The sequence below is a fragment of the Strongylocentrotus purpuratus genome, unplaced genomic scaffold (assembly GCF_000002235.5).
Source record: "Strongylocentrotus purpuratus isolate Spur 01 unplaced genomic scaffold, Spur_5.0 spur5_scaffold_11, whole genome shotgun sequence".
NCBI lineage: Eukaryota > Metazoa > Echinodermata > Echinoidea > Camarodonta > Strongylocentrotidae > Strongylocentrotus > Strongylocentrotus purpuratus.
The window spans coordinates 25,544,962-25,558,320 of NW_022145596.1; the positions used below are offsets into that span (position 1 = coordinate 25,544,962).

Below are 13,359 nucleotides of genomic sequence, written 5' to 3' on the forward strand. Positions count from 1 at the left end.
TAGTTCTATATGCTTCGACTAAAAATCAGTCTATTCGTGCCTTCACCAGGAAAACCAAACACTGAGGGAAATATTACCCTCCTATCCCCACCACCTCCTCCAAAAAGGAAACGATATGAACAATATAAAACTGAAAGATGGCATAAGATGTAGATACTTACTTTGCCGGTATTTTTTCTTCTTTTCGTAGACTTAAAAGAAAATCTGATGTAATTTACCCTTTGCTTCAAAGTTTTACAGTTCAGACATGGAATCTACATGTAGATTTTCCACTGCTAGACGTTCATTGTTTAGAAAGAAAGGAGAGTATATATAATAATATTAAAGGTAAAGACCAGTTATGATCATGCGATTGCATTGTGAAAGAAACGTTGTGGAATCGATCAGAAAAGGTTGATCATCTAGCATCTAGCATCTGCAAGGTTCTGGAATCATCAAAATGATAAGAAATTTGGCCTATTCTTTGTAAAGTTACAAGCACTATACACAGAAAGATGTATATGGGACTACCCTATATCTCTCACAGACCATGAGAGAAACAAATTTACCAAATATATGAATTAGTAGGCGGTTTCCCGGCAAATTTTTTATCATCATGTATTAGTCAAAACATTTTCTTTCACATGATTGGTAATGAGAGCTTCCATTTCATTTTTTAAAATTGGGGCGTTTCCAATACTGGTCTTTACCTTTAATAATATCGATACTAGACTGGAGTTCATCACTGCTGAAGAAAAGATGATCTGCAGCAGATCTGAAATGACGAAAACGTAAACAATGAGCATTAATTACGCCTATAGGCTATAGGATTATTATTTCTATTACTATATTTTCTGAAAAGAAAAAAATGCATTCAATATACGACACTGCACCTTTTCTCAAATACTTATCTTCATATTCTCCGAGTGGTATGCATCACAATACGTGTCCTACATACATAGCACACGTCATTGAAAGAGTTAAGTAGCTATTCGTCACCGCATGACTAATCACTAGGCATTCCTCGTGTCAACAGGTAGTTACAATGACGTCTACTAATATGTCAGCCCGGAGTGAGGTTTGGTATATATACCGCGCTTATTTGTGGTTAGTTTGTACGGGAGATTATTGAAATAGGTAAGTTTATTTATTACTTATAAATTACACATTATACCAATATGTAATCTCTTTATTTTACAATCATTACAATCCGAAATTTTCAGTTTTACGGCCTTTTTCTTCAAATACACAGCATATCTGCTAAGAATGAATGAATGCATTGAGATATTGTCGCGTGTTAATACATGGCCCATGGGCGTGCACTGTACGTGTATGCACGTTTTTGCCCTTATATGGTCAATTGATAGCATCGGTCAATATAGCAATACATGAATAGTAATAATGTCCACGACACAGTAACATATAGGTTTGGTTAATAGAGTGCAGTAGTTCGTAATCAGATCAGCTGTTGTTTCCTGCAATGAGAAATAGATCGCCATTCTGCTGTATAAAGGGGTCATACGTGGATTCATGTGCACTACGTGATGCACGCCAGCTCGTATAATTCGACCCCTTTCATTGAACTACAAAAGGCCATTGTTTAGGTGTTCCAACGCACACAGGGCTGGAAGAATGTGTAGAATGGATGGATGAGTAATTTGTTCTGTACGTTTACTATGCCTCACGCATGGATCCATGCTACCATGGTCATGGTCAGGCCAGCCTACACTACAAACTCTCTCTCGAATGCTAACGTTCATATTGGTCAAAAATATCCCACTTCACCTGTATTCACCTGTCTTTTCGGGCTCCTTAGTAAGACAATGTCTTGTAATGCCCTCCCATAGTTCATCAGTACACCACTGCAAAGAGTTCGTTCCTTAATACAATATAGGTCCAAGAATTCAGATTCAGAGGTCCACACTTACCTTTGTACATTATCAGTGTTCTTCTTTACCAGGAGTCTACAAAGTGTCTTGGTTTTTAATTATTTTTACGTGTTGTCATATATTTCCGAATGGACTGTGTATAATTTCCAACTGAAGATGATTGTATGCTAGATATAGATAGACCCATATACATATACCGCGGCCAAGTAGCGATGCTATTTTCTCTATTTCTCATGAATCACTGTAACCCTATATACAATTGTATGCTGATTGAATTCATGATTGTAAGGTGTCGATGATAACCTATTCAAAAATGAGGTGCGCTTGATACACTCCAGAAAACAGTGCAAAGCATTTCCCAGTGAATATATAAAGGGCATGCTTATCGTGTTGTAATGTATGTATCGTGCTCACAAACATTATAAGATAAGAATCTAAGTTTGTATTGCTGATTCATCTTCGAAACGCTGATCATGCCTTGGTAAATATTTACTGTATTTAGTGCAAATAGAATTGTCTGCGAAAGGTAACGGATGTTTATCATTGATGTCTCAAAAAAACGGATGTGCCAAATTGTTGTCTCCCGGGTAACGGGCTAGGGTTCGCTATACAGACAGGCCACGAGATCGAAAATTCTTCATGGTCCTTCTGACATCTTCTATTAGGGTGCTCTAGACCCCCCCCCCCCCCCCCCACTCAGTGTTATTTAGGGTACGCGTATGCTTGTTCCCTCTTTTTGAAAGCACCCCCTATATGAGGACTGCCAAAATTTCCGAACCCCCCTTTCGCAGAATTTTCGCGGGCTTTTCCTGCCTTGGAGACCCCCCTAAATTTGGAAAAATGCTCAGTGTATCCCCCCCCCCCCTAAATTCGGAGTCCAAAGAGATGAGAGAAAAAAAGAAAAACGCCCCCTTTTTAAAGAAACCTCCGTGTGAAAAGTCAAATACACCCCCTTTTTTACAATTCTCGGGCCGGACTTTGTCGCACGAAAAGTACCCCTTAACCGGACATTTTGGTAACACGCATGCGGTCATTCCGACCAACATCACACGAGGCCGTACAACATACCAGGCCAACCAAGTAAATCTCGTTTGCCTTCTATCCCTAATTTTGAGGATTACTAGATCGTGGCACGTATGTGAGACTAACAGCTCACTAGACCGACAATTCATTATTGTGGGCCCTCAACCAATTTCCAGTAGTTATATTGGACCAAAAGCTCACGAGACCGGTGTTGTTTAAAACTTTCCTTATTTCGTTTCTCTATTTGTTCGGTCTTATGGGCTGTCGGTCACATGGACCTTTTTTAACATTCTCTTTTTCTATGTATATCATTTCTTTGCCGATATCGTGAGCTGTCGGTCTACAGGGATGACCTCCATTATAAAGGGGTTGTAAAATCCCGGAAGATCTCTGACACCCCCCCCCCCCCCCAATATATATAGTGTGTACTGAACTGCTTACAGAATGGCAAGTTGCGTTTATAGGGAAGAACGATCCGTCGATCGTCCTCTTTTTGTTGCCAGTGGCAACATAGATTGCAAGAGTATCATTACCATTTGAGATAGAAGTTTAAACACATTGGCCAAGAGGAACAAGCTTGCATAATTCCAAGCCACTGTCATTATCCATTAATACCTCGGTCACACTGCCAAACTGACTCTAAACCGATAATTTCTTGGCCATTCAGGGTAGAGCACATTTGTATAAGGTCTATTGTCGGTTTGGTGTCGGTCTTGTCCATTTGACCAAGTGTTCATAGGAAAAGAAAAATTTCTCTCGATTGCTCCTTTTGCTTTCAAAACCAATTCCACATCTACTACGTATTTGCACGATAAATTATTGAAATAAATTATTGAAATAGATAAAAGGGAGAACAATGAATGATATTTCGAATAAATATGATTCAAATTCAATAAATCTTTGTATATTTGTCAATAATCCCCCTTAGCAAATTAGCCTATTCCAAAATACTTTTAAAGGCTATTCATCAGAATTTAAATATTGTTTAGAGGGATAGAACGAATTTCACCTTTCAACTACCGGTGTCCTTCTGTGTGTTAAAATAATATTTTGAAACAAGCGTGCTTTTCCGGTCGCAGCCGGATGCACTTGTGGACCCTGGGTTGAAAGACTAGTACCGAACAGTGTTTTATACAAGGTCTTTATTGAGATAACTCGTATACGTACATTATACTCGTAGTTCAGATTACTGAAATTAGTTTACAGAGTAAAATGGCGTAGCGTGAATCAGCCTGTTTAGGGGGCATTTGAACAATTGGGGAAGCACCGGTCTTAAACGAAAATGAAACGAAAATATATGAAACTCCGGGCTGATTAGGGGAGGATGTTGGAGGTGTGTTTAGGCGTCTTCTGCCCTCGTTCTTTTCCTCTTCTTTCTTACCCTTTCTCTCTTTTCTAGCTTTTAATTTCTTCTAGTTTGCTTTTCACTAGTAGCTACCCCACTGTGCAGGGCATTGCTGAAGTATAATCAAACATTAGGTTGTGTTCTCATCAGGGCCGTAGCCAGAGTTTGATGTTTGGGGAGGGGGGGGGGGCACATACATGTAATTGATTGACGTCCTGGGTAGGGGTCTAAAAAGTTCATCCGATCTTGGAAAAAAATTGAGGGCACGTGGCCTCCCCCCCCCCCCCCCCCCCCCATGGCTACGGGCCTGGTTCTCATGAATAAAGTTAAACTACATTGATATGGACTAGCACACATCTTCATATTAATCCATGCAGACTCAATAATGCAATACCTTAACTTCGTTCTGATGTTTTCCATTTGCCAAAGTATTAATGTAACGATATGAATTGCATACGATCCCAGGACTGTATTATCGGTCAATTAAAAAATACCCAGGACACCTTGTCACTAGGGCAAGCAGCCCTTTACCCCCCCCCCCCTTTTTTTTTTTTTTTTTTTTGTCTTTCTCCCTCTGCCTATTTCTCTCTGTTCCTTAGATCGGGGCACGTGTCCCCTCTAGGATTGGGGGGGGGTCGTTCTTTAACTGTATGTTTCCTAGATGGTATATGTCCTAGGCGGTAGATGTCCGGGGGTGGTTACACCATGCCAACGTTATAATCCATGTGGGACTACTAAAATTGAACCAGGGTAGTTAAACCCCGTCCTTGTTTCAACCACAAAGTCTCATTTAAGATTAAAGACACTGAAAGTGACTCATAAAAAAGGGTTCGATTCCATGAGTATAAGCACGGGTTAACTAAATTCAATTTTCAATACATTTGTATTATTCATGACCATACAATGGCAGTTTCCTATGGCGCAGCATTCATTCAACCATTGGGGGTAAATTTGCATTATGAGGTGTACTTTTTCTCACCCTGGATAACGTTATGTTCATTAGGCCCCTGGCTAGGGAAAGTGTGTGAGAGGGGTCCTTTCGTTTTTTGTTTTCTTCCTTCTCCCATCTCTTTCTTTCCTCATCTCTCTCATGTTCCGCTTCCATATTTATTTTTATGTCATTCTGTTTGGGGTGACACGTACTTTTGTGCCCCTTTAAACCACACACTGCCAGCTCCAATGTTTCGTGTACCAGACGTAAAGTAAATTGGTATCATTGTCTTTCTTCTCCAGATTGTACTGATGCCATCCTGATGCCATCTTATTCTTGACTCGCGAACTTTCCACGACATCGTCGGGATGTCTTCGGACAACGGTAATGGCGTCACCGAGCTCGAGTTGATGAACCTTGCCGAGAAGATCGACGTCAACACCTGGCGAAAGCTTGGACTCTGGTTAGAGATCCGGGAAGCAGCGCTTTCCAAGTATGAGAGGGAGAACTGGTTTTCTGGAGCTGCCAGCATCGGGACCTACAAAATGTTGTGCGACTGGGCGAAGAACTGCCCGGAGATTGAGCAAAGGGATACACTCACCGAAGCATTGCAGAGATGCGAGATTGGCCATCTCGCCAAAGAAGTCTTGAAGAAGTGTACGTATTCATGCATCTAAGATTTTTTGTATAACTTGAATCCCTGTAAAACATTTTAAACCTCACTGAGATATTTTTTTTCGTATACTGAATTTCTGAATGTTTTTTGGCGTAGGAACTCCGGCATACGTACTTATTATTTACACCCCTTGTAAAATTGATATTTTTGTGTATGGTTTTCGTAATTAAAGAAAGAAATGGCCTTTTGCTGAATACTTTTAGTCATAAAGTTGTTAGCTTTAAATTGTCAAATTCTCAAGAAACATATGTTGGCACAATAAGTTTTTCACATACTTAAGAAACCACAAAACTTGGGAAGGATATGAATAATTTAGTTGTTAACTGTCTATGTCGGCATATGAAACCATGCTATCATGGTAGAGAGAAGTTGGAAATCTAATGTATATATATGCAAGCGTGTGTAAAGGGAAAGTTTTATTGACGCTGTATCAATAGATCAGTACGTAAAATTGATTAATCAGGCAATTTAATTCCGGTGTACTCGAAGTATGACTTTAGCTTTTATCTTCCATATCGGCCTTCGCTAATTTTTGTTTGTTTATAGATCATTCATCTTATTTTATAGAGTATAATGTTTTTTTAACGGAATATTCACATAGGTGTTATTGCTTTTCTCTTTCCTAACAGCACCAAGAGGCTTGTATGGACCTGAGATCATTCCCATCAGAGACAAATTGATTTCGTATGCCAAGACGAAGCTGTTACGAATACCTCTCATTCCATGGGCCAAAACGCGCTATATTCAAGTGGACTCCATTTTTATTTGTGTACAACTCATCCTGCACATAGTTGGTCCAGATATCCCCGTCCGATGTCCACTGGAATCTTACAATGACATTCTCACTGAGAACATTGCCGAAGAGTCCTCCGATTTGCCCAGCAAGCGCTTTATAGTACGGGGCAAAGCTGGAAGCGGAAAGACCACTCTCCTTGTCAAGTTACTATCAGACTGGTGCAAGGAAGTCGCAGGTGCACTCCTAGCCAAATTCAAGCTTGTGTTCTTCTTGCCAATGCGAAAGCTGACGTTCCACAGTAACTTGGGTGAGGCTATTCTTCAGCATTGTGTGCCTCGGGATGCCAGTATCAGCTCTGAAACGGTGGAGCAGATATGCCGCGAGAATGCAAAGGATGTGTGTGTCCTCCTGGATGGATATGACGAGTTCCCTGGGAAAGGCCTCACGGGTGAAGGTGCTGGAAACATTGTCTCCATGCTCCGGAACGACGAGTTCATTGATATACATGTCATAATCACAACTCGTCCTGGTAGATTAGAGGATTTCCTAGAGTATGGAGATTTCAAGCATCTAGAAGTCACTGGCTTCACACAGGAACATGTTCATGAGTACGTCAGTAAAACCTTCACGGGGAAGAGGCAACACATTGGCACCAATCTCTATGCATACTTGGACGGGAACAACCTCTTGGCTGAAGTGTCTTCCGTACCCTTACTACTATGTGCCTTTTGTCAAGTAGCTAGATGGACCGATGGGATTGAGTTTGGAAAGCTGTCCACATACACGGCGTTATTTCAAACGCTGGTACGGTGCTTCTTCGAACATCAACTTGCTAAACCAAAGGTTGCTGTAAGTCCAGCGTCTTCCCCAGAGAGTACAAAGGAGAAACCAGACTCACTCATGACCCAGGAGTTCCTCTTTGATCAACTCGGCAAGGTAGCCCTCTTAGGATTCTTTAGAGAGAAAGATGGTGAGTTGTTGTTCAGCGAAGAAGATGTTGACAAGTGTACCAAGTCTTCAAGTGAAGTGATCGAGCAGGGATGTCTTGCTGGCCTCCTGACTAAGGATGATGATGTATCAACTGATCCTTGGGAGGAGCAATCCTCCGTTCGTAACATTTCATTTGTGTTGAAGACAGTGCAAGAGATGTTTGCCGGTAGGTACCTTTCACGCCTTGTAGAACTGGGAGAAGGTGATCTGTTCAGACACTATCTTCACTTGGTCGACTCTGTTCAGAGAATTCTAGATCTGACAAATGTTCTCATGTTTGCATGCGGTCAGTCACTGGTGGTAGCAGAAGAAGTCATCGTTCACGTTGTGAATCATCTGGTCGAAGAAGATAGAGAAGCTATACAGAGATTCTGGAGCGGACAACTGCCGATCAATGAATGCAGAAGAGTTCAAGAAAAGATTGAACTATGTCTAAACCTGAACTACGAAAGCCAAAGCCACGGCAAATTCAACAAACATTTGCAACCGATATTCAATGTGATTCGGCTATTTTCTCCTCCTCAAAGAACAGCAAGGACCCTTGGATATCTGCTACAGAACTCTGACCCAAACAGAGTAGTCACTACACCCTCAAAACACAGTAGAAGAAGTGGATGCAATTCCTCACTCAATATCAATGGTGAATCAAGTAACTTTGTAGAAGTTGATGGCGGAAGTAAGAAATCTGACGTTGATCAAAAGTCGAAGGAAGTAGTTGAAGAAGGGAGTGCTCAGGACCATGTGGATGGCGGCAGCACGGACACTGATGGACAACTCCGAGTCCATACTCTGGAAATCATTCATGTCAACGATATGTTCGACGACCAGTTCAGACAGATTAGAGACTTCTTGCCCAAAGTAAAGAAAGACTTCTTCCAAAATGTCAACAATCTTGCCTTGATGGAGACGAACACGTGGTCGTCAATCCGAAGCAAACTGACAAAGAAAAGTCCCGGTGATTTCGAGGATATCGACCATCTATCCGACAATCAATTTGTGGCGTATCTACCTGTCAAAGAAGAAATGAAGAAGTGGCAGGTGAACGAGATCTACCTTGATGGAGTCCTTAGTGGCCTTAGCTGTTGTCCCGTTGAAACGTTGGTAATTACAGGAATATCAAAGCAAAGCCAAAAGTGGCGGGATTTCTTTGAATCACTCATGTCACCAGAATGGAGGAAACTCGTCAAACTCGATCTCAGCCGGAACAATCTCTCATCGTGCCTGATGGGCTACCTCGGAAGAGCACTTTACGACAAGCCCAACCTCCAACATCTCGATGTTAGCGGGAACGAGATCAAGAAGAGTTTTGTCTCCTTGATTCCAAGGTTGCCCAGCTTGCGTCGGATCTACCTGAACTCTGAGCAGATGGAGCCTCAGACACTGGCAGAGTTTGGCGGACAGCTGACTGGCTTCCCGAACATAGAGGTGATTGACCTGAATGACAACCCTCTGGATGACTCGGCCGCAGCTGAAATAGGGGACGCTCTTCAGGGATGTACCAACCTACAACGACTCCGTCTAGACGTGAGTAAAGTCAGCGAGGGCGGTATCAGCAGACTGGTTGCAAAGATCAAGTTCGTTCCTTCTCTTACCCACCTTGGACTCTACAAACATCATAACGCAGATGCCCTCTTGAAGAGTGTGACGTCATCCCTGAGTAAGCTGCCAAAGATCATCTCGCTATCCTTAACATGCAGAGAGGATGATGAATTACGTAAGTACTTGGAAATTGCTGTTCCATTTTGTGATGCAATCTTTATTCTTAATGGAAGCTTACATTTCAATGTTGATAGGACAAACCAATATTTCAGAACTCATCTCCTCTGAAACATTCATCCTTTAGATGATTTCATCAGCCTCTTCCCTTTTAAAATAAAACGACCCTCATCAATAATTTTCTTTATCTTACAATTATTGCCTGCAATGAGAGATACCAACATCAACAACAAATCTAATGATAATCACTATGAATATGACTGACAAAGAAAGCGGACAAAATATACAGTTCCTCACTGCTATTATGTACAAATGGGTACAACAGGTGTCACATGCATATTCACCTTTTTACATAATAGCAGTGAAGGGATGTTCCTTTGTGTACCTGAGGAACTGTATATTTTGTCCGCTTTCTTTGTTCGTCATATTCATAGTGAATGATGATGATAATATTTAAAATTAAACCTTTATCATAGATAATATACTTCGGTTCACTGTAAAGGGAAATTCCATCCTGATATTCAGTTAGAAGTAGAAAATAAGAGAAATATGTTAGTGAACGTTTGAGCAAATTCCGATTAAAATAAGAAAGTTATGACATTTTAAAGTTGAGATCAATCAAACACAAATTGGCAACTCTGTAACGCAGGCGCGTACGCAGGGGGGTGTTTGGGGGGTTAAACCCCCCCCCCTTTGGTATTTTTATGTATGTAAACCCCCCTAAAAAAATCCCTAAAACCCCCCCCCCCCCTCCCCCCCCCCCTTTGGATTTTTTTTTTTTAATTATTTTAAAAAAAAATAAAAAAATATAAAAAAATTACCCCCATGGCTGACCTAAGAAAGGTGACCTTACCCCCCCCCCCCCCCCAACGGAGCAAAATGTCAAATATTCAAATTTCGAGACCAAAAAAAACAAAAACAGTGTCCTCTTACCCCCCCCCCCCCCCCCCCCCCCCCCCCCCCCCCCCCCCCCCACTGAGCGACTTTTTGGCCGGCGCGATTTTCAAATTTTCCTGAGTCGTTGCGAAATTTTGGATCCGATTTTAAACCCCCCCCCCCCCCCTTGAAAAAATCCTGCGTACGCCACTGCTGTAACGTATCTTGCGAGCTCCCGTCCCATTTGCCTTGTGCTTTAAAAACATGAAAGTTTCATTTTCCCTCAAGAAAACTTTCAATCATACGTGCACCCTAAATATAATTGCAAATATGTTGCGATACAACCCCTGTATAGATACAAATCTATTCCGCCATCAATAACGAAGAAAATGAAATCTTATGAAATTTATGTAGAGAGCGGATTGGAGAGGAGCTCGAAAGATACGTCACAGTGTTACCAATCTGTATTTGAATTCAAATCTTTATTCAGAATTTGCTCAAAACTTTATCGACCTGTTCCTCTCATTTTTCTGCTTCTATTAAAGCCCTACTGTCCTACTTGTAGCTACATGCTCCCTCTATATAAAAAAAACTTCCCCAATCGGTGCCTGTTGGTCCCCCATGATCCTCTTTTTCTTATGTTAGTTGAGAGCTGAGTTAATGAGATAGCCACCTGTCAGTGACCTCGCTGTGTGGTCTAATCCCTTCTGTCTTTAAAACCAACATAATATTTTGAAGTGCGTTGGTAAAAACACCTTTACCAAGAATGTAAGAACCAAACATGAATCAAACACAGAACCTCTCGTAAGAGAGTAAAAAGTCTTCACCTATATTATTCCCAAAAATTCATTGAGGGCGTAGTAGGTCCATGGTTGCACTCACGTTTCATTTTGAATACTTACGGTTCATTTCGTGTAAATAGTCCAAATAAATTATCATTTGACATTTCTGCTTCTGTTACTTTCATGCAGCCGAGGACTCACTCTCTGTCCGACTATCCACTACCCAATCTTTCACAAGGGTCATTGCTGCTCTGCCCAAGATTCAAGTTCTTGAACTGTTCAAGGTCCGACTGTGTGCCAAAGGCTTAATTGGACTCCTCGATGCACTCAAAGGGATGGAAACCCTCCAGGAGTTCAGGTAGGTCGATTTCAGACCGTAAAATATTTATAACAAGTTTACTTTGTCTTGCTTCGTACCAAAAGACAACATTCTAGGAAGATAGTTTATGAAGGAAATGGACGAGGGAAGACGTAGAATCTGATGTAAACCCTAAAGAACGTTATGCGGAAACTTAAGACTTTTGTCCGATTCATGTTTTTTGTTTGTTCGTTCGTTTGCTGTTGTAAGTTTGTAAGTTTGCTGTTGGAAAATAGCATAATTACGGTTATGGAATTACTTATAATTTTCAAGGTCTACGGTGTTGTTATAACTTTTGTTATAATTGTTTGATATTATAACAATTGTAGCACCAGGTGATGCCTCATGAAATCAATCGAAAATAATAATGTCAAATTCTTACACATGGAAGAATCAAACATGTTGGTTACAGCAATACATGTATTTCAAATATTATATTCATATTCATTTATATATAGAATTCCTGAAATTTCCTGAAATTTTTAGATAATGGTTTTGGTCTGCTCTTGGTGATGAAGACATTTATTGCACACAAAATTGAGACTGTTTAGAAAAAAAGATGTGATGATTTCTTCTTCCATTGCCTTTTTGTTGTTGTTGTTTTATTGTTATAATAACTATCATTATTATAACTATCATTATTATTATTATCATTATTATTACTATTATTATTATCATTATTATCATCATCATCATCATCATCGTCGTCGTCACCATCATTATAATTAATATAATAATTTATAATTATCATCATCAAAAAGAAATTTACTTTATTTATTATTTGTTATTACTACTACTTTTACTATTACTTCTACTATTTATTTGATTATCATCTTAATTGTTTTAATTTATTTATGTTTTATTATTACTAATACTACTACTATTATTTCCACTTTTGATATTATTATCTTCATAATTATTTTCATGTTATTTATTTGTTGTTATTACTACTACAACTACTACTGCTGCTATTACTACTACTACCCCTACTACTACTATCCCTACTACTACTACTACTACTACTAGTCTACTACTACGACTATTACTTCTTCTATTGATATTATTATTATTATTATCACTATTATTATTACTATAATTAATTATTATAATTATCATCGTCTTCATCACCATCATTATTTCTTTGACAGATTGGCAGCAGGTTACCTACCAGACGACCAAGAAGCAGAGGAAGCATGTAGGGACGCCCAACAGTCATTCCTCAAGGTATACTAGGCATCACCTTTGTTTGCTCCGAGTCAAACTGATCAGCAGATAATAATAGTTTGGCTGACGATAAGGGATTGATTGTCCTGGAACTTGTTGAATATCTGGACCTCGTCTTAAACAGTTGCGATTAATCAATCGAAACTTGGACATAAGAGATAGGAGACTGCAAACTTGCAATTGATTGGAGGACTTGCGATTGATCTGGATCAATCGCAACTCTTACGGGGCCCTGGCCTCTTAATGTTCTGTTCATGATTTACGATGGATCAGAATGGAACCCAAAATCAAGGCTATCGGTCATCTCCTTTTGTGCCGAAGCTCAGCGCACTGCAATCTGACGTACGTGTTCATGTAGGTTTGTTAGTATGCACACATACAATCGTGGGTGCATAGGAATTTATGTCCTTGCCCGGAGCCCCGGAGGTAAATTATTCTATCATATTTGTTTGATACTACAATATTGATGAATGTAAATTCTGTAACATTGAAACAATGTGCTGGTTAAACCCAGCGAAATTGCACTTCTCAGTGTATAGGCATATACGCTGAACATGACCTCAAATATCTTATTGCTTCTAAAGACCTTATCCCTACCAATTAAACTTGGGATATTTACATCGTAAATGAATTGGCTACTGAAATACTGTTTATGGTACCATACAATGATCCCATTATATTATGACGTAGATTTGTTTGTTTGTGCATGGGAAATGTGTGTTTTTGTGTATTTAATGTACTTAAAAAGTTTTTAGTATTAACTCTTCCAGATCATTGTTACTATTTAATAAGCCGGAGGAGTAAACGTGCTTAAAGCATTCGTTTGGGCTTTGT

At 40.0% G+C, this 13,359-nt stretch overlaps 1 protein-coding gene across 1 annotated transcript in view; it reads left to right on the forward strand.

Moving 5' to 3' along the window:
• Positions 1-814: 814 nt before the first annotated feature.
• LOC100892635 (NLR family CARD domain-containing protein 4) overlaps positions 815-13,359 on the forward strand; it is a 13,711-nt gene continuing 1,166 nt past the window's right edge. The window contains exons 1-5 of the mRNA XM_011679547.2: positions 815-1,116; positions 5,470-5,824; positions 6,473-9,283; positions 11,133-11,301; positions 12,450-13,359. The exon at positions 12,450-13,359 is cut by the window's right edge and continues 1,166 nt beyond it. Coding sequence (XP_011677849.2) covers positions 5,536-5,824; positions 6,473-9,283; positions 11,133-11,301; positions 12,450-12,534 — 3,354 coding nt within the window. The 5' untranslated portion in view covers positions 815-1,116; positions 5,470-5,535 and the 3' untranslated portion in view covers positions 12,535-13,359. The remainder of the gene's footprint in view (positions 1,117-5,469; positions 5,825-6,472; positions 9,284-11,132; positions 11,302-12,449) is intronic.